This window comes from Phoca vitulina, unplaced genomic scaffold (genome assembly GCF_004348235.1).
Source record: "Phoca vitulina isolate PV1807 unplaced genomic scaffold, GSC_HSeal_1.0 scaffold50, whole genome shotgun sequence".
NCBI lineage: Eukaryota > Metazoa > Chordata > Mammalia > Carnivora > Phocidae > Phoca > Phoca vitulina.
Window position 1 is genome coordinate 472,453 of NW_022589753.1, and position 18,525 is coordinate 490,977.

Consider the following 18,525-nt stretch of genomic DNA (forward strand, 5'->3'; position numbering starts at 1 on the left):
CTCTGGGGGAGTGAGTGGCTGCTCCGTGGCAATCTGCTTGGGGGGGGAGGGCTCTGTGGGGGAGTGAGTGGCTGCTCCGTGGCAGTCTGCTGGGGGGGGGCTCTGCGGGGGAGTGGCTGCGCCGTGGCAGTCTGCAGGGGTGGAGGCTCTGCAGGGCCTGTTTCTGCAGCACGTGTGCCCTCGGGTCAGAGGCACTGGAGGTCACTTCGTCTGGTCTGCCCCCCACTTCCTGTGGACCGTCGGTGCTACCTCTTTCCTCTCTCTGAGACCACTCATGGCAGGAGCCCTCTAGGCAGAGACGCCTGAGCCCAGTCCCTCCCCACCCAGACCGTGTCCTGCCCCAGGGGCCAGGGCGTTCCCTGCAGTGCCTGGGACCCTGCTCCTCACTGTTTCGCCTTCCCCCAGACTTGCCTCTCGATCCCTGACATCAAGACTGCGTTCAGCGACTGCACCTCCAAGATCGGCAGGCGCGACTGCCTGACCCAGGCCTGCTCGGCCCTCACGGGGTGAGTGGGGCTCTTGCCCCGGGGGCTGGGCGCCCCAGCTGGCCCCCCCTCACGCCTGCTGTCTCCACAGCAAAGGGGTGCGCGAGGGCATCGAGTGGATGGTGAAGTGCGTCGTGCGGAACGTGCACCGGCCACCGCGGCAGAGGGACATCACGTAGGCGTGGCTGGTGCCCACGGGTGCCCACGACATCCCCGAGTGCCAGAGGAGTGCTCCTGCCGGCTCCCCGCTGCCAGTCCCGGGGGTTGGGTTTGCTTGGCTCTCGGTTCTTCATTTGCTTTGTTTTTTCTTTAAGACAAACTTTTCCCTGTGTCCGTACAAGTGTAGGTATCGGGAGGCTTCTGCTGAGGGGAGTCGGGGCAGCAGGGCCCCCACACGACCCCTGCCGGGCCTGCTGGGCTGAGGTCTCCCTTTGGAGCTGCTGCCTCAGCAGCCCTGCCTGCCTTTCCCAGGGAGTCCTGTCTGGAAACGGGCTTCCCCGGAGCTGCTCCGTGCAGCACCCCACGGGGGAGGCTCTTGGGGTCATGACTGTCCTTGGTCTCCGTGGAGATGGGTTGGGGGCTGGTGTCCTCTTGAGGGAGGGAGACCTGCCCCCTTTGCTGGAGGCCAGCAGGGCCCTGGGTTCTGGGCCCTCAGGATGGGGCACGGGAGATCGTCCACTGGGCTGACATCACCTTTGGATCCCCAGCAGGAGGGGAAGGAGCGAGTGTCCCCCTCTCTGAGTGTGGCCGATCTGGGACAGCCAGTTGCCCACATTGGGGGTGGGGGTGCACGGTGGGGGCGTTGGGAAGGTGGGCGGGGTTCCCGTGGAGCCCAGGTTGGTGCTGTGCTGGGCCTTCATTCCCAGCTGGGGGCGAGGGACAAGCTGTCTTGAAACCCGCTTCCGGGCCTGTGCCTGGCAACAGGGCCCCCTCCCCGGGTGAGACTGGTCCTGGGGACCCTCCCGACATGGCCCCTGCTGGAGCTGGCAACAGCTACTGGCTGGGGTGTGTTCAGAATGGCAGTCCGAGTCGCTGCTGGCCATCGCCCCTCCAGGAACCCGACCCTGGATTGTGGACTCCTGGCTGTCTGGGCACAGTGACCATGGCACAAGGGGCCCCCAAGGCTGGAGCTGTGACCTACCTGGGCACCGCCTTCCTGCTTTGGCAGGAATGGCTGAGCCAGAGCCGGGCACCTGGTGGCTTCCTGTCTGAGGTCCGGTCCCTGGTGGGAGCCTGGGAGGGGTTGCCGAGAAAGGCTGAGTCAGGGCTGGGGGTGGGGAGGCAGCTGCAGGTGACGTGACTCATGGGGAGTCATGGGCTCCTCATGGGGATCAGGCACGGCGCTCCAGGGCCCCTGGGGCGGGCTGGGAGTCCCCCAGGCTGCTCGGGAGCCGTCCAGCCCTTACTCTGAGTCTGCCTGAAGGGAAAAGCCTTGTTTCCCAGAAAAGGTGTGGGACGCACCCAGCCTGGGGGAGGTCCTTGGCCCGTCCGGTCCTGGGAAGTCCTGGGAAATCCCCTGCGTGCTGGGACTGGGTGGGGCTCACTTGGAGGGGCAGGGTGAGGGGGCAGGGTCTCCTGGCGGCGCAGGGCACAGGCCTCTGCTGCCCGGTCCGAGCTGGGTCCTGTTCCGCAGCAAGAGCCCCTAGACTTGGTGTGGCCCTCTCTCCACACTGTCATAGCCACAGAGCGTGACCTAGGGGTCATGGAGCAAGCCTCAGGGACGTCCGTGGTGTCCACAGCTGGAAGGGACGCACCTGCTACCCGCTTGCGTCTCTAACGATCCCTCCCATCGAGAGTCTGTCCCACTTGGGGTGACCAGCAGGCAGAGGAAGCGTGGGGAGCTTGAGGGCCCACCCGGGAGGGTGTCCCCACCAGATGTGCCCACCGTGCACTCCGGAGATCCACACGGTTTCACACAACCCATTTTACAAAACGGCTTTATAAAAAATAAACTTTGTTAGTGCAACAGGAGCCTAGTCGGTCAGTTGAGGTTACTTTGGTGCTATGGGGGTGACGCCCACGTGGGGCCAAAGCTTGGGAGCAGGATAAACGGGGGGCAGGGCGCTCAGTGCGCCCAGAAGCGTGTGCGCACACTGCGCTCCAGCCCAGGCAGCCTGGCCTCCCGCAGCGCCCCCAGCAGCCGCGTCCCCAGCGCCCCAGCCTGTGCGCCCCGGAGCTCCGTGAGCAGCTGCCGCAGCTTCAGCTGCAGGTCCGCGCGGGCCTCCCTCGGCGCCATCAGACCTTGGGCCTCCGGGCCCGCCAAGGCCTGCCACAGCCGCAGGAGCCTCTTGGTGGATATGTCCTGGAAAGCCACGAAGTCAATGACGGCGCGCTCGCACTCCTCAGCCCCTGCGGGAGGGTCAGGATGCAGTGGTAGAGGCCTCCGTCTGCCCCGGGGGACACCCAGGAGAGAAGTCCCTGCCCCGTGGGTTCAGGGCAGAGGTGGAAGGCCAGGCCAGCAAGGAGGTGCGGGAGTGCTGGGGGACAGGCACAGGGCTGGGAGAGGCCAGGGGCCCCGGGGTGCAGGGGTGAGATGCCACGTCACTGCCGTGTGACCTCCAGAAAGCGATTTAGACTCCCTGGGACTCCGTTTCCCCCAGGGGGAGGAGAGCATCACCTGCCAGCGCTGAAACCACAGAGCGATCACTGGTGCCACCCCAGAGGCCAGCTAAATGCTTCGTGCTCCAGGGCTGCCCTCGCCCCGCTCCCCTGGCCCCTTCCCCCCACTCACCTGGCCCCCCTGGCGCCACAGTGCTGAGCGGGAAGCCCGTGCAGCTCGTGCACAGGGCATCGTGGGAGGAGGAGCCCGGCACGTTGAGGACCAGGCCCAGGGCCGTGCAGTTGCGGTGGGCCTGGCACTGCTCGGAGCTGGAGCTGCTGGCCGAGAAGGTGCCGGGGGGACACGGCTGGCACTGCGTGTTCTGGCTGCGGGTGCCTGGGGACGACATGGGGAGGAGGGGGTCAGGGGGAACTGGGGTGCTGTCCTCAGTGGCGGCCGACGTCCCAGGCCGCTACCCACCAGCCCCGCCGCCCACCCCGACCCCGCGGCCCACCGGGGACAGCCACGCCGGTGCCGGGCGGGCAAGGGGCGTGCTCCAGGCAGAAGCCGGCGTGCGCGAAGAAGCCGGGGCGGCAGCGGCAGGCGCGGTTGTGGGTGGCCTCGCAGGGCCGCGCCTCCTCCTCGCGCTCCCCGCAGATGACGTTGCAGTAGCGGCAGCGCTCCAGGTAGTTCCAGAACTGGGTGTAGTGACGTGGAGGGCACGCGCCGCACAGCGTGGGGGTGTCCCGGCCGCATGGCCGCCGCACGAAGGTGCCTGGGGGGCACTGGCCGCACACCAGCCACTCCCGCGTCTCCGCGTCCCGCCACGGGTAGGTGAGCGCGCCCGCCGCGCCCGCCCCCGCGCCCCCCGCGCCCCCCGCGCCCCCCGCGCCCGCCGCCAGAGCCAGCAGCAGGGTGGGCAGCGCGCTCGGCCGGGTCAGGGGCGCTGCGCCCCGCCTCTCCAGTGTCCACATGGCTCTCACCGGGGCAGCGGCTCGGCCTCCGCGGTGCCCAGCAGCAGGGACACCAGGACGATGCGCCCGGGCACCGGCAGCCCCGCCCTCAGCCGCTGCCAGCCCGCTCTGACGGGCAGCGGGGCTGGCCTATATGGGCTGGCCCTGCCACGCCCCTGGGGCGGGCTCGCTACCTGCGGGGGGCCACGCTTCGACCCGGTTCTCTGCAGCGTCACCACCCGCGCCCCTCCCTCACCGGGAAGCCCCCCCCTCCCCCGTCTGGCGCTCGCCTGCTGGAGAGCGGAGTCCAGGATCCGGCCGTGAGGGCGCTCCCCGCACCAGGACCGGCAGCGGGGGACGTGCGGACGTCCCAGGCGCTGCTGCCCTCGGGTGTCCCGCATCTTCCCACCCCGCCGGGCGGACAAAGCGCTCGGCATGCCCTTGCGTGGACAGGGTGGGAGGGGGACCCCCACATCCTCCTCCCCAGCACCCTCAAGCCCCGATACAGTGTCAGCGACTTTATTAGACAGCCGGTCACCTGATTAAAAGCAGGTCCACAGCCCGCACACAGGTCCCCCGGGGAGGGAGCAGAGGGCCCCCCACCTTCCAGTCCCGAGCTCCTGACGCTCCACCCACAAGCCGCAGCCAAGGGAAGCGAGCCAACCCACCCCAGACCCCAAGGTGGCTTCGGGGCGTCTCGGTGGGCGCAGACCCCGCGGGGAGACCCGTGTGCACGCGCTGTCAGCCCGCCCCAGGGTCTCCGCGCTCACTGGGGCTCTGGCCAGAAGACCTGCGTGATGCTCTGCTTCCTGGCGGGGGCGTGGCAGGCCGGGCATGTTCTGGAAGCCTGTGGAGACAGGGAGCGCTGCACCGGCGCCACGGCCCGCCCCTCCCCAGCCCGCCAGGTGGGGGACAGCTGACGCGCGTGTCCCCAGGGCCCCGCGGCCCACCTGGAGGAACTGGCGCCAGCAGGCCCGGCAGCGCTGGAAGTCGCAGGAGGGGCACTGGAAGGGGACCGTGTCCTCTGCCCTGCAGCCAGGGCACACCAAGCCTGTCGTGAGGGGGCCGCCGTGAGCACGCCACAGCTCGTCCGCCCCGTGGCCACCGCTGCCTGCGGCCCCTCCCGAGACCTACCCCACTCGGACGGGGCGTGCCTGCGGGCGGCGCTGGGGGGCTGGCTGGGAGCCCCGCCATCCCCAGCCTGCCTCCGGGTAAGGAAGGCCGACAGCGTGCTCTGGGTCCTCCGGGGTTTCTCTTCCTGGGGGGGCCCTGGAGACAGAGGGGCGAGTCAGATGGGGCGGGCGGCTGGGGCTGCTCTGCCTGCTGGGCTGAGTGGGGCTCGGGGTACACTGGATTACCTGGCCTGGAAGCACCGTGGGCGAGGTCGGGAGGCACAGTGGGGCTCCCCTCCTGGGGGCCTGGCGGCCCAGTACCTGTGCTCCGGGCAGCCGGGCCCATCAGGTCCATGCACGTCTGCCGGAAACGCCGCTTGTGGTGGGGTCGCAAGAACATGCCAAACCCTGTGGGGGGAGAGTGAGGCTCAGCCCTGCCCCCAGTCCCTCCCAGCCCCTCACCCCGCCAAGTCCCCTCCGTGGCCACTTGCTCTGCAACAGGGGCAGGTCCTCAGGCCTTGAGGTTGTGAGTGCGGCCACCACGGCCACCACCCTCTCGAAGTCATCGTCCTGTTTGTAGGTGGTCAGCGCCGCCAGGAGCTGGCTGCAGCCTGCGGACCCCAGGGCCTTTCGGACATCCGCCAGGTAGGCGCTCACGGCAGGCTGGCCTTGCTTCTCTGCGCCGGGGGCTCTACACCCCTCCTTGGGACAGCTGCTGGGGTCTCCTGGTGAGGAGGTAACAGGTCTTGGACCACGCCAGGGGTCTGGGGGCCCAGAGAGCTCCCTTCACACCAGCCGCCTCCCTCGCTCTGGAGGTGCAGAACAAGAAGAGCCTGCCGCCCCCCACCGAGACTCCTCCCCGCCAGGGGTCTTCAGCTATTTCTGGTTCAGGGACGGGTACCTGCAGGGGCTGGCCCGGAGACCAGGTGGGGTCTGCCTTGGTTCAGGTGCTGTCCGGGGTCCAGCTGCCTGGCTGCACCCTGGGACAGGGTCAGCTTTGAGTCCCACTCCTTCCCTCCTGAAGGAACATGGACACACGAAGAGCTATCCAGCTGGTCCCCAAGGGTCTGGAGTGCTCCCTGGGGAGGAGGCAGGTCTATCCAAGGGGAGACTGAGACCACAACCCTCCTCAGACCACAGCAGGGAGACCCAGACTTGCACCCAGGGGGACGGCATAGAGACACCCCAGTGGACACCAAGCCCAGAAAGGAGAGGGGTGACTCTCAGGCTGGAAGATCCCCTGCGAGGGGCCAAGGAGTCTTCCTAACCAGGTCCCCAAGACACTTGTCCTTGGGGAAGTCCCTGCTCAAGGGTCGGCTACTGAATGGGGACAGAAGCTCCCAAGCTCTGGAGACGCAGGGCCCACCATGCTTGTGCGACTTGCAGGGGGCCGGGGCCTGGGCCGTGCATGCTCCGGGGGGGCACACACATGCAGTCGCCTGCCCTGCTCTCGGGGGGTGGGTTGGAGGGTCCTGCTCACCGCTGGGGGCCTGGGCCGCCGGTGCCCACTGCCTCTGAGGAAGGCTGTGCTCGGGCCGGAAGCCGCAGCCGCGGCCCGTCCGCTGGAGGCAGGCCTCCTCAAACCGCTGCTTGTGGTGTGGGCGCACGAACTGGTAGAAGCCTGTGGGGAGGGGCGTCTGGGCCTGCGGGCTCCACCGTGCGGCCACCGTGCTGAGCCGGGGGCTCTGGGATCACGGGCCACCCAGCCCCACCTTCTCTAGGGAGCAGGGACCACCGTGGACCCCGGTGCCCACCCCCTCCAACGGCTGTGGCACGGCCCCTCCCCCCCGATGGGTGACCGCTGCGGGCCAGGGCACCTTGGAGCAGGCTGTGCTTCTTGGGGTCCTCAGCAAAGAGTGGGCCGAGGCAGGCCAGCAAAGCCTCCACGTCGTCGGAGCCCTTGTAGTCCTGCAGGGCCCTGGTGAAGGTGTCGAAGCTGGCCTGGCTCAGCGCCTGCTTCACGGCCACCATGAACAGCCTGGCCCTGCCCGCCTGCGTACCGGCGGCCGGCCCCTCCTGCTCGACACAGGACCAGACGCCCCATCAGCCAGGGCCACCGTGCTTCCCCGAGGGGTAGCCGCTACGGCAGAGGACAGCTGCTGGGAAGGATGCCCTAGTCCCGAGGCACGGCTGCGCTGGGCTGGGAGGGAGGGGGGCGCGGCGGCTTCAGCTTAAGACAGCCATGCCCCTCTGGGAGCAGAGGAGGCCAAGTGCAGATCTGTTCGCTCTGGGCTGGGGGCTCCTGGCCCTCTGCCAAGTCCCCTGCGCCCACGCAGCAGGCGGCCCTGGCTCAAGGGGCAGTCAGCTCACAGGAAGGGCTACTTCTTGACATCCCCACGCCTCCTCTCTGCTGCACATCTCAGGCCCGCACACTGGACGCTCAGCAGGGAAGCCCAGAAAGCAGACAGGAGAGGTCCAGGCTCCCCAGTCTCCGTCCAGCTTGGCCGGATGCCAAGGCCCCTGGCACCCTGCCCACTTCCCGACAGCAACAGCCCCCCCCAGCCCACCCAGTTCTTCCCAGAAGCTGAGGGACATGGACAAAGACGAGTGGTGCATGGGGCTTTCCAGAGCTTTCCTGGCTCAGATTAGCTCAGGGGCCCCTCAGTGCTTTCCTCTGAGGCTGGCTGAGAATCAGGCCCTCCCCACAGCTGGGCACGTTAGCGCCCACACACGAGCACTGACTGGGGGCGCTGGTCTGGCTGCAGGCCCCACACCGAACCTGACTTCTGTCTGGCTGGACCCTGGCGTACCATCCATAAAGTGCTCTCCCGGAAAAGCAAAACTAGACGCGAGGCCCAAAGCTGACCCCAAGTGTGCAGGACTCAAAAGCATGGAGGAGCCACCCCAGGTCGAAGAGACACTGTGGGGCCTGCGGAAGGCGAAGAAGGTCAGGCAGGGCAATGCTGCCCGGCTGGGGCGCAGGCTGCTGCTGAGAGGCTCTCACAGTAAGAAGTTAAAATGGAAGAGAGACTTGGAACCTGTGCGGGGCAGGGCCCGGACACAGAGTGGCACAGATGCGGGCAGGCAGCAGAGACCACGCCTGAGCCCAGGGGGTGCAAGGAGGTCCTGGGAGCGGTCAGAACAGGCTCATCCACGAAGACATGAAGCTGAAAAGATGCTCACTTAAACGTTCCAGCCAAACAGAGGTGGGGATGGTGCAGGCCTCGGACTGCCGAGGGCATGGGGCCACGCTGCCCCCCGGGAAGGCAGCAAGGAGGCCCTGCCTCAGACCCGGCCCCCCACCTCACACTCCCTGGTCAGCACTGGGGGCCACGCAGCCTGGGGCTCCTGCCCCCACCCCACCCCCATATGCGTGTGGGTGGTTCACGTACCTGGCGGCCACCGACTACCCTGATCTTCCTCCGCCCTGCTCTCTGCTCCTGGGCACGCCTCTTCTCACGTGGGAGGGACACGGTGGAGAGACCTTGTGCCTGAGGGTGACACACAGTGGTCCTGGCCGTGCCCTCCAAGCCCCCAAAGCCCCGTGACACTGCCAGGGCCCACAGCTGGGGAGACGGACCCTCCCTCGTGGCTCGCAGCTCAGGCAGCGAGCTGTTACAGTGCCTGGGGGCTCGGAGGGCACCCGCTGTTGCAGCTGGGCTCACCCCAGGGCCCAGGGAGCGGGACCGGGAAGGGCAGGGATGCGCCCAGGGGCAAGCCGGGTGCAGGGGGCTCCAGGTCCAGCCGGAGCTAAGGGCTTCAGTGTGAAGGCTCCAGGGGAGGAGCTGTGTCCCCCCACAGCTCGGGATCCCAGAGAGGGCTGGCCTCTGGTGCAGCAGGAGCAGGACACTGACTGGCCCGTGTCAACTGCCACAAAGCCCACAGTGGGTGTAGGGGGAGCCCCAGCTGAGGGCAGGGGCAAGGCAGGCACACAGCACGGCCAGGTGGCAGAGCCCAGGGGGTCTGCCTGTCTGGAGCCCCCGCACCTCCTCCTCCTCCCCAGGGGAGGCCTTGTCCCCAGGTCCCCCGGCCAGCTGCTCGCTGTGCTCGAGGGCGGCCAGCAGTCCCACAGGCCTCCGCCGGGTGAGGCCCGACTCCTGCCCATACTCCACACACAGGCTGCTCTCGGCGTCCCTGGTGGCTGGCGATCCTGCGGGAGCACGGGCATCAGCAGCAGAGCCCACGGGGGACGGGAGGGGGCGGTTCAAGTCAGGTCGTCCCCCCCGCCCCCGCAACACTCGGGCTCAGCCAGGCACTCTGGTCATCGGGCCAGGCGTGCCACCAGCTGGCTGGAAGCGGCCCCAAGCCCCCGCCCCGCAGGGCCCCCAACCGGCCGTGTCACCCGGCACACGCACCTGCGGGTCTCCGCCTCAGGCTGGGGACGTGCACGTCCAGACTCTTGGCTTTCCTGGTGGAGAGGGGGCCAGGCGACACAGCCACCATGACAGCACCTTCTCCCTCAGCCAGACTCGGGGCAGCAACCAGGGGGGCTGGCACGGGCATCTGCGCAGGCACGGGGGGTTGGGGGTCCTGCACAGACCCTTCCCCTGGGTAGGGCATGAGGACACAGCCAGTCGGACTTTAGGAACTCACAGTTTTCTGAGCAACACGGAAGAACTGGGCCACATCCCGAATGACGTGGCCAAAGCTGTCATACACCTTGACGTGGGGGCGCACCCAGGAAGGCAGCTGGGCTCTGGCGTCCGCATGGGTGAACCTGGCAGGGGGTGGCTGTCAGCTTGGGAGCTCTACCCAGCCCACAGCCCAGAGCCCAGGCCCAGGCCCAGGCCCAGGCGTGCCGAGGGAAGGCCCAGCACCCAGCTGGTGCCCGAGAGGCCGGGGGGCAGGGGTCTTGTGCGAGCCGCAGAGAGCCACACCTGTGGTCACACAAGAAGACAGCCCCGTAGTCCTGGCGATGCCGGATCACCCGTCCGATGGCCTGGTTCACAGCCCTGGACGCCTGCTGCCGGTACCACTCGTGCCCAGAGAGGAGCTGTTGGGAGGGGGCTCGGTCATGGGGGCTCCAGCCCTTCCTGTCCGCCCCCACACAAGCCTGTGGCCCCTCACCTGGCCTCCAGGCCCACCACGGCCCTTCAACTCGTCTAGGAACTGCATCTTGAGGACAACCCGCGGGTCCATCCGTGGAGGGTACGGCAGGCCCGTGACAATCACACCTCGGCCGTTCATGTCCGCGAAGTCCAGGCCCTCGCTGGCCTGGGGAGCAGTGGGCACTCTTTTCCCCCGTTTGCCACGCCCAGACCCTCAGAGGCACAGGCATCCACGTACGGGTGGGGACAGGGAAGCCTCCCACCCCGGGCTAGGCCCTCCGTGGGATTCACAGCCCCCAGGGCCTCTCACATTTGCAGAACCCCCGCCGTCCTTCCCACCTGCAGCCTGAGAGGGGCGCTCACTCCCAGGGATCCACTGCTTGTCGACTGCCCAGTGAGGGACAGTAGGGCTACGCCCTCCTAACACAAGCTTGCTGGACTTGGGGCTCTGGGGAGGGGGTCGGGCTGGCCCATCCCACCATGTCGCAGCCCCCAGGTCACGAGCTGAGAGCTTCTCCCCAGCACAGGCACCAGACAGGGGCTGTGAGTGTGGGACCCAGACCCTTGTCAGCCTCACCTTTCCCCGGCACACGGCCAGGAAAGAGGCCCCGCTAGACCCAGGGGAGGCGACTCGCGTATAGTAGGCGTCCACCACCTGGAAGGAGAGACTGGTCAGCCCCTTCCTTTTGTGGGAGCGAGACCTCAGGTCTCATCCTCTGAGATGAACGGCTGTCTGGCTGGAAGGTGGGCCAGCAGGATTCTAGGAGCTTCCTCACGGCATGGGTTCCCAGGCTGACCCAGAGCCTGCTCAGTGTTTCCCAGAAAGCACGGGGACCCTGGGGCTCGGGGGGGATGGGAAGGTGGAGCCTTGCTTCAATGTCGGCCCCTCAGACACAAGGGCCTAGGGCCATTATCCCCAGGCCCAAACTTCCTGAGAGGAGACAGGTCAGGTCCACGCGAGCCCCTGGTCAGGGACAGTGGCCAGCCTGGGGCAGCCATGAGGGGCAGTGGAGCCCCGAGAGCTCAGACCTCTGAGAAGCCACCTTTGCTCCTCGGCTCCACAAACACAGGCTTCAGGGCCTCCAGCTTCCTGGCGAAGTCATGGGCCTGTGAGAAGAGATGGGGAAAGGGACGCCCGTCGTGTCAGATCTCAGACAAAGGCCCGTGCCCTGGCCCTGCCAGACCGTTGGCTGCTTGGGGCTCCCCTCCCCACCTGGGACACACAGAAGGGGGACGCACCCGCCAGAACTCCAGGCTTTTCTCCATGACGGGGTAGGAAGGGAAGAAGACCAGGAGCCCATGGGGGACCACGCGGGCGATGTTGCCTAAAAGGGCCGTGGCTGTGCTCAGCAGGATGGGGTGTTCACAGAGGCTGCCAATGGTTCCCACCAGGGAAAGCCGGCGCGGCAGGGATCCCCAGACACCCGGGAACGGGGTGGGAGCCCAAGACGGAGCTCAGGGCTTCCCACGGGCACTCACCTAGCGCCTTACCCAGGGAGGACAAGCATGCATCTGAAAACCTGCACAAAGCCGAGAGCCCACGGTCACAAGGGTCCCGGCACGTGGCACACAGCCAGCCCACCTCCTCGTCCGCCAGGCCCCCTACCGTCTGTCAAAGGCAGAGCTCAGCTGGGCTCCATCGGGGCCTTTGGGGACAATCCCCACCCAGATCTGCTGTTTGTCGATGACGTGTGGGTTCTCTAGGCAGACGGGGAAAGGGCTGCGGGCGGCAGGGCAGCTCCTGTGAGGTCCTGAACCCCAGGATCCTCAAGCCGGGGTTGGCCTTGGGACCCCCACCCCCACAGGGCGTGGGGCAGCCCTTACATCTGCATCTCCAGGGCAAAGGAGGACACGGGAGCCAGTGTGCCGCTGGTGAGGATGACGGTGCGGACGCCCTGGCGGACCAGCTCTTGCATGCTGTGGCCGGGACTGAAGCACCAGTAGCTCAGTACCTTCCCTAGGGGGACGAGCGTGAGGCTGGGCTAGACACGTGAGGCCTGCCACAGGGGCAGCCCGCCACAGGCAGCCGCTGGGCCCTGCACCCCACATGCACAAGTCTGAGCAAGGGGGGGCCTGCCTGGGCCTTGATCTGAGTGTCTGGGCTGGGGCCCTCCTTCCTCCCTCAGACGTCCTGGGAGTGTAAGCAGATCCAGAGCGGGCCCCCGGGGGCAGACACCGGGGTCACCTCCAGAAAGGACAGCCAACCCCAACCCAGACTTGCACAGAGACTGACACGTGGCCGAGGGCACACAGAGCAGGCATGGCGGCTGCCACCACGGGCCCCAGGCCAAAGGGCACAACGGGAAGGAAGCAGAACCCACCTCTGCTCACAAAAGGGGCAGCAGGAACCCACATTCCCCCGGAGGCAGGTGCCAGCAGGGACATCACCATCAACAAGGTTCACAGGGAGCCTGCCTCCTACTGGCCCCCACCTGGCTCTGGAAGCTTAGGACATTACAACAGAACATGCAGAAAGACTTAAACAGAAGTCTAAAGTCCGGGCTAGCTCACGGGTCAGCAGGAATGTTTCCAGTAAGGAACAAACCACTTTCTGGGGCCAGAAAAGCCTTTTCCACCTTCGGGTCGGGATCGGCCCTATGACAGGGAGGGCCGTGGGGGCTGGGAACTGTCCCTTCTCCATGCAAGGCCTGGGGACAGGGCCGGCCCTCCCTGTGCTCACCCACATCCTAACTTCTCGGTAAGGTCAGCAACGGACCAACTTCCTACAAATACCCAACCCAGGGAGCGGCTATTTCTGAGAACTTACATGCTCTCTGAGGTACACAGAACACAGGGAACACCACGCCCCACTTGCCTTTGGTACCCGCACACCCTGCCCATGTCAGTGTCCCATGGGGAGAGCATGCAGACGTGGAGGGGAGGCCTCGGGTGCTGGCGCGAACCACTTCCTGTGACCTCACAACATGTGAGGGGGGCACTGGCCTCCCCGCCTCTCACGGAAGCTACTTCCTGCTCTGAGAGGCCAGGTGACCTGCCAAGGTCACTGTGAGCTTCCCCAGTTGGCGCCGGCCTTGTCCATGTTCCCAGCCCTGCTTTTCCTGTGGAAGGGCATGGCTCCAAGAGGACCTGCGGCTGGCAAGTCTGGAAGGGGGTGCTGGTGGGGCTGGGGGCTGGGCCCGGAACACAGGCAGGCAGGGCCGGGCCAACCAGCCATGCTGAGGAGTGGCCAGGACAGGAAGCACACCTGACCTTAGGACCCACCGCCCCACATGTGTCCTGCAAACCCCACTCGAAACGCCAAGTTGCAATGGGTGCTGAACTCTGCCCGGGGTGGCCAGGACACTTGCCAGGGCTGGGTGCCATGGGGCCACACACCTTGGCCAGGAGAGGCCAGCTTCACACCAAAAGCCACAGGATGCCTGGCACAGACCCCATCCTCCTGCGTCACAAGCATCCCCGGCTCTAAGACATGCAGAAGCCGGTGAGACCAGTAACACGGACAGAGTGCGATGCGGGGCTAGGCCTGACCTCACTGGGGGGCAACAGAACTGGCACCAAAGGAAGCTGGGTGGCCATCAGACAGCAGGCCTCTCAGACGTGGTCCGGGGCCTAAGCCCGCCCCACCCGTTCTGCTCAGCGGGGCGGCGTTCAAGCAAGCACACCTGTGCTGACGTGAGCGCGCCCAGGCCTCCCTGTGGGCGGACCTCTTGTGGAAGAGTCCCCGGCGGGGCGGGGACCTCACTGTACCCTAGCTCGGCGGACGCCCAGCAGGTGACTCCGGGTAGGCTCCGGGCCATCGGCCTGCTCTGAGGTCTGTCCCCAAGGGTTCTGGCGGGCGGTGAGCTGGGAGGTCACCTGGAGCCGGCTGCGCTCAGGGCAGGGGGCCTGGAAACCCGCAGCGGGACATGGGGTTGCGCTGAGTGTGTTCCCGCCCCGCCAGGCACCGTACCTTGCTTTCTGGCTGCCGTGGTGTTCCAGGCGTCTGACCGCTGAGCCCTCCTCTGCTGACCGGCATCGGGGTGGATATGTACCTGGAGGAGCAGGATGGACAACGGTACCCCGACACCTGGCCCAGGAATCTTATGTCCTGGGGGCAGCGCCCACCTTGTAGGACTGAGACCCCCACCCAGAGCTCCCTGCCCAGGAGGCAGCGCCTACCTTGTAGGACTGAGAGACCCCAAGCCCCACCGTGGAACCGGGCATGCCCTCAGCGGGGTCTGCACTGAACACAATCTGGAAAGCAGACGTGGGAGACAACGTCAGCAGGACGCGGCGGAGGCCACCACTCCTGCCGGGCCGCCCCCACACACGGGAGACAGATGCTCAGGGTGTGGTCGTCCCCTGCCCCAGGTCTGAGCTGACAGCATCCCCGGCGGGGGACTGCAGGCTGAGGGGCGGGGGCTCACACCCGTCTGTCCCCTCCCACGGAAGGCCCCGCTGTGCCGCAGACAGCCATCCCTGCAGGCGCCCACCCCTGGCAGCCGATCCACATGCTCTCACAGGGCGCAGGGGGCCTGGCGCAGTCAGGGAGCCAGGGAAGGACCTAGTTCACCCCCAGAAGTAAAAGGATAAAAGTGATCCCTAACTCAAGGAACCAGAGCTGCACTCTCGGCCAAGGCAACGAGCTGAGAAAAAGCAATAATCGGGCAAATCCTGGCCTGGGGAAGAACGCACGAGTGCTGCATGTTACAAACACCATCATGCTCTACTTAGAATCCCGACAAAACCAGGTGACAAACTTTTAGAGCTAAGAAAAAATTGAGTAAAATAGCACCACGGGAGACCAAAAGAAAAATCAGGAGGGGGTGCCCCGTCCTGCCTGATGCCCGGGCCCGCGGTGGGGTCGTACCAGCAGCCCTGAGGACCACTGGCTTCCTGTCGGGGCCAGCTCAGCGGGTGAGCGGGTCCTACGTCATCCCACACGCCCACCCTGCCCCTCCCGCAGCCTGCCTCCTGCAGTCTCCAGTCTGGGTCAGCTGCAGACCCCCTTTCTCACACTACCTTGAGGGATCTGAATTTGGAGAGGTGCAAGGCTCTTCAGCCCAGCTGGGATCTCATGGTGCAGCCCCTCGTGTATTCACCACAGGCTGCCTGTCTGGCCAGCCCACTGACCCACTGAGGTCCCAAGGCTGGCCCAGTGCACCCACCTTCCCACAGGAGCCAGCTGTGGGATGAGCAACCACCCAATCACACTCCCTCCAGCTGAAAGGGACACAGCAGAGTAAGAAGCAGGCCCACAGGCAGCACCAGGTAGGCAGGGACACTGAGTCATCTGCGAGGCCTGCTTAGAGCAGGTGCCAAAGGAAATTCCAAACCAATGCGGTGAGGGGTGCTTGGGCTCCAGTGAGTCTGTGAGAAACGATCCTGCCCCATAAACAGGCACTCTGGGGAGGGGAGGGGGCTGCACAGGACTGGGAGTGAGGGCCAGGGGCTGCAGGGCTGCCTTGGAGCAGGGCACCTGGGGAGGGCACAGCAGTTGTGGCCCAGGGCCCCTCATCTGCAGGGACCCTGAGAACAGTGGGGAGCACGGGCGGAGAGCAGCTCAGAGGGAAGGGCCTGCCTGGCAGGAGCCGCAGACAGGGCCCAGGGTGCCGGAGGCCCAACAGTCACAAGGGGCCGTGGCTCCAGGCAGCAGCGGTCTGGGGCACCTGCTGTCCCCTCACAGAAGTGCTGGGAGGATGGCAAGGCAGAGCCCGGCACCTTCGGGACAACGCCTGTCCACACTTCACACTTGAGGACAGTGCTGGCGGGGCCTCAGCGGGTCTGTGGGACGCGCACCAGGCTCTCCCTGGGCTGCCGGGTCACCCCTCCTGCCGCCCCACTGCAGACCTCCCGCCGGGGTGCACAGACACAGGGCAGCTGCACCACAAACAAGGCTGGACACGGACCCAGGGCCCTCCAGCCCTCAGAGCCCTCACACAGCGAGGGGCACCCTGAGAGCTGGGGCCGCCCCGGCCTGGCCACGCGGCAAGAGCACGAGTGCCCGGAGGCAGTCTCTCGCACCGCAGAGCACAGGGGGCTCCTGTGCCCTGGCTTCATCGGGGACCTCTGGCCGCTGAGAGTCCTCTTCAGAAAGGCCTAGCAAGGCGAGAGAGGGCCCTCAGCAGCCGGCCCGCCAGCCACCCAACCGAGGGAAACAGAGCCTGGCTCGTCCACTTGAACTGAGAAAATGGCTCAGCTGGACCCGAGGACGGCTGGACACAGGTCAGCACACTGGGGGCGGGAAGTGGCCATGTCCACAGACCCTGAGGTGTGTCCTGACCCCACTGGTTGCCTGGCCAGGGAAACTGAGGGTTTGCATGGGGCAGGAGGGGCTCAGCAAGCCCTGGGGGCTGCCCCCCACCCCAAAGTGGATCCCAGAGGACATGCTGACCACGCCTGCGAACTCTGAACGCCAGCCCCTGGGCCCGACCTGGGCTCATAGGCATTGCCCAAATGCATTCACCCTAAAAGTCTGAATGCCCCTCTGGGTGGGCTGGCCCAGGGACGAGATATGGGGTTGGGAAGACAGAGTCTATGCCCGTTCATTCTCTGATAGGCTCATGCTTTGACTTTCCTCTGAAAAGCTGATTTAAGAAATAACTTGAGAAAAGATGAGGGCAGACGGTGAGGCGGCAGCCACTAAGCCTGTCTGAAAACCAGGGGACTCTGCCAGGCCCTCATCCCACCCGGCCCTTGAGCACCTGCCCTGGACAAGACTGACCAGAGCAGCTGAACATGGCCCTCTCCCCCAAGGCCTGACAGTGTGCCTTCAGGGTAAGAGGAAACGCGCTGCAGGGGCCGTTGATTCGAAGCACGTGGTGTGGGTGCCTTGGTCTTGCCCCAAGTCTGGAATCAGTAACAACCCCAGGATAAGAATGCACCCCTTAACTTCCAACATGAAAAAAGATGCCCAGTCTTTGCCACAAGCCTGTCCCTACCTGGATGATGTCCGAGAGCTTCTGCAAGCCCGCTGTGTTGGTGAACAGCCCCGTACCTGTGGGAACAGCAGACACTGGTCATCCCACGCCCCCACCAGGGGAGGCACCAGACCCTCCACCCTCAGGAGCCTCGAGCAAGCTCGGCCTCAACCCAGTGTTGGTGTGGAGCATGCCCTTGGGGGTCGGCAGGATGAGAAAAGAGGCTCTGTGGTCAGTAAGCCTGGGACTGCCAGGCCAACCCCAGGGCCCAGGAGCACAGCAAGGCTGGTCATCCGAGATGAGAACGAGACCCCAACCAGCAGAAGTGGACCCGCAGTGCAGCCTCAGGGTGGAAACAGGATGCACAGGGGGGCTCAGGAGAGAGGCTGGTGGGACCCGTGGCTCACGGACCCACCAGGTCCCTCACCGCTCTTCCTTTAAAGGGGCTGACCAGGAAACAGTAAAGCTGGGCTGTGCTTTACAAAACACACGCCCGTCCAACGGCACTGATGCCCCCCCCCGATGTCGCAGTCAGAAAGGGAGCTCCGGGGGTGACATTCCCGCCTGGGGCTGTGGCAGGCTACAGCCCTGAGTCAAGGCCCAGTGTGGGACTCACGTCCTGCCAGGTGCTGGATGATCTGGTCCAGGGAGTCGAGGATGCAGCCTTTGGTCTGAAACGTTATCTGGGCCTCGGCAAACAGCTCGAAGATGTAGCTGTGAAGGGAAGAGGCTCAGGCGGGGCGCCAGGCTGTGCTCAGGGAGCTGCTGACAGCCAGTGGCCTTTGACGTTCCCTTCCCTCAGACACTCTGGAGGACAAACCCGGAGGTGAGAGAGGCCTGTGCCCTCAGGAGCCCTGAGCGCCGAGGAAAAGGCAAGGCCCGCAAGGGCAGCTCTGGGAGGCAGGGGAGTCCTGCCGTCTGGGCCTCGGAGGCGTGGGCAGGGCTGGTCAAGGAGCCTGGCTCATCTGGGAAGCAAGTGGGAGCCCTGTGAGGCTCTGAGCACAGCGCAGCAGACGGGCTCAGGAAGAAGAAAGGCAGCAGTGCTCAGCACATTCTAGAACATTCCACACCTCCAGAACCTGAGCCTGGATCCCAGCACAGCCATGGGCTGTGCCCTGAGGAAAGCTACAACCAGCCCCAGGCCATGATCCCTTGCCTGCCTCTGGGAAATAAACCCAGCTGCCCTGTGCCCTGGTCAGAGCCGTCCGGGCCTGCAGAGGCTGGGAGGGGCGGCTGGTGGGAAGATGCATGAAGAAGCAAGCGTCTCACTCTAAAGGGCTGGGCCAGGAGCTGTGCCTGCCTACACAGTAGTCCCAAGACTCCCAAGACGACCTAGCGCACAGACGGCAGCCCCTCCTGGGCCTCCAACACCCAGACAGACACAGGCGTGGGGGCAGGGCAGATGGACCAGCGGAAGGGGAGCCTGGCACACCCACTGTCTTTACCTCCCTGGCTTGGTGACACCGCTGTGGTCCCCAGGCAGCTCGACAGCATCGATGGCCCCCTCCAGGCGAAGCAGGATCACTGCGGGGCAAGGGGTCGTCAGGTGTTGCCCCCCCAGCCACGAGCAGTGGGGGAGGGCCGCACT

General features: G+C 66.1%; 3 protein-coding genes across 4 annotated transcripts in view; 1 reads left to right on the top strand and 2 right to left on the bottom strand.

The window, feature by feature from the left end:
• Nucleotides 1-1,253, top strand: part of ARFRP1 (ADP ribosylation factor related protein 1) — a 7,029-nt gene extending 5,776 nt beyond the window's left edge. Inside the window, exons 7-8 of the mRNA XM_032387559.1 lie at nt 406-506; nt 577-1,253. Coding sequence (XP_032243450.1) covers nt 406-506; nt 577-664 — 189 coding nt within the window. The 3' untranslated portion in view covers nt 665-1,253. The remainder of the gene's footprint in view (nt 1-405; nt 507-576) is intronic.
• Nucleotides 1,254-2,521: 1,268 nt separating this feature from the next.
• Nucleotides 2,522-3,884, bottom strand: TNFRSF6B (TNF receptor superfamily member 6b; the record flags this gene model as incomplete). Its single annotated transcript, XM_032387566.1, has 3 exons — nt 2,522-2,834; nt 3,217-3,420; nt 3,539-3,884. Coding segments are annotated over 3 exons (834 nt in total), but the record flags the coding sequence as incomplete, so codon positions are not given.
• A 21-nt stretch (nt 3,885-3,905) lies between these two features.
• Nucleotides 3,906-18,525, bottom strand: part of RTEL1 (regulator of telomere elongation helicase 1) — a 29,336-nt gene continuing 14,716 nt past the window's right edge. Inside the window, exons 12-36 of one of the 2 annotated variants that reach the window (XM_032387557.1) lie at nt 18,383-18,461; nt 17,554-17,651; nt 16,959-17,014; nt 14,197-14,271; nt 13,988-14,069; nt 11,902-12,034; nt 11,684-11,797; nt 11,557-11,597; nt 11,317-11,402; nt 11,107-11,184; nt 10,655-10,732; nt 10,097-10,243; nt 9,907-10,022; nt 9,623-9,746; nt 9,385-9,532; nt 9,016-9,179; nt 8,422-8,520; nt 6,907-7,105; nt 6,570-6,710; nt 5,991-6,107; nt 5,581-5,814; nt 5,336-5,497; nt 5,112-5,246; nt 4,928-5,006; nt 3,906-4,824 (exon numbers count right to left, since the gene is read on the bottom strand). In XM_032387557.1, coding sequence (XP_032243448.1) covers nt 4,719-4,824; nt 4,928-5,006; nt 5,112-5,246; nt 5,336-5,497; nt 5,581-5,814; nt 5,991-6,107; nt 6,570-6,710; nt 6,907-7,105; nt 8,422-8,520; nt 9,016-9,179; nt 9,385-9,532; nt 9,623-9,746; nt 9,907-10,022; nt 10,097-10,243; nt 10,655-10,732; nt 11,107-11,184; nt 11,317-11,402; nt 11,557-11,597; nt 11,684-11,797; nt 11,902-12,034; nt 13,988-14,069; nt 14,197-14,271; nt 16,959-17,014; nt 17,554-17,651; nt 18,383-18,461 — 2,891 coding nt within the window. In that variant the 3' untranslated portion in view covers nt 3,906-4,718. Of the gene's footprint in view, nt 4,825-4,927; nt 5,029-5,111; nt 5,247-5,335; nt 5,498-5,580; nt 5,815-5,990; nt 6,108-6,569; nt 6,711-6,906; nt 7,106-8,421; nt 8,521-9,015; nt 9,180-9,384; nt 9,533-9,622; nt 9,747-9,906; nt 10,023-10,096; nt 10,244-10,654; nt 10,733-11,106; nt 11,185-11,316; nt 11,403-11,556; nt 11,598-11,683; nt 11,798-11,901; nt 12,035-13,987; nt 14,070-14,196; nt 14,272-16,958; nt 17,015-17,553; nt 17,652-18,382; nt 18,462-18,525 lie in introns of both variants that reach the window. The other variant, XM_032387558.1, reaches the window with a different exon arrangement.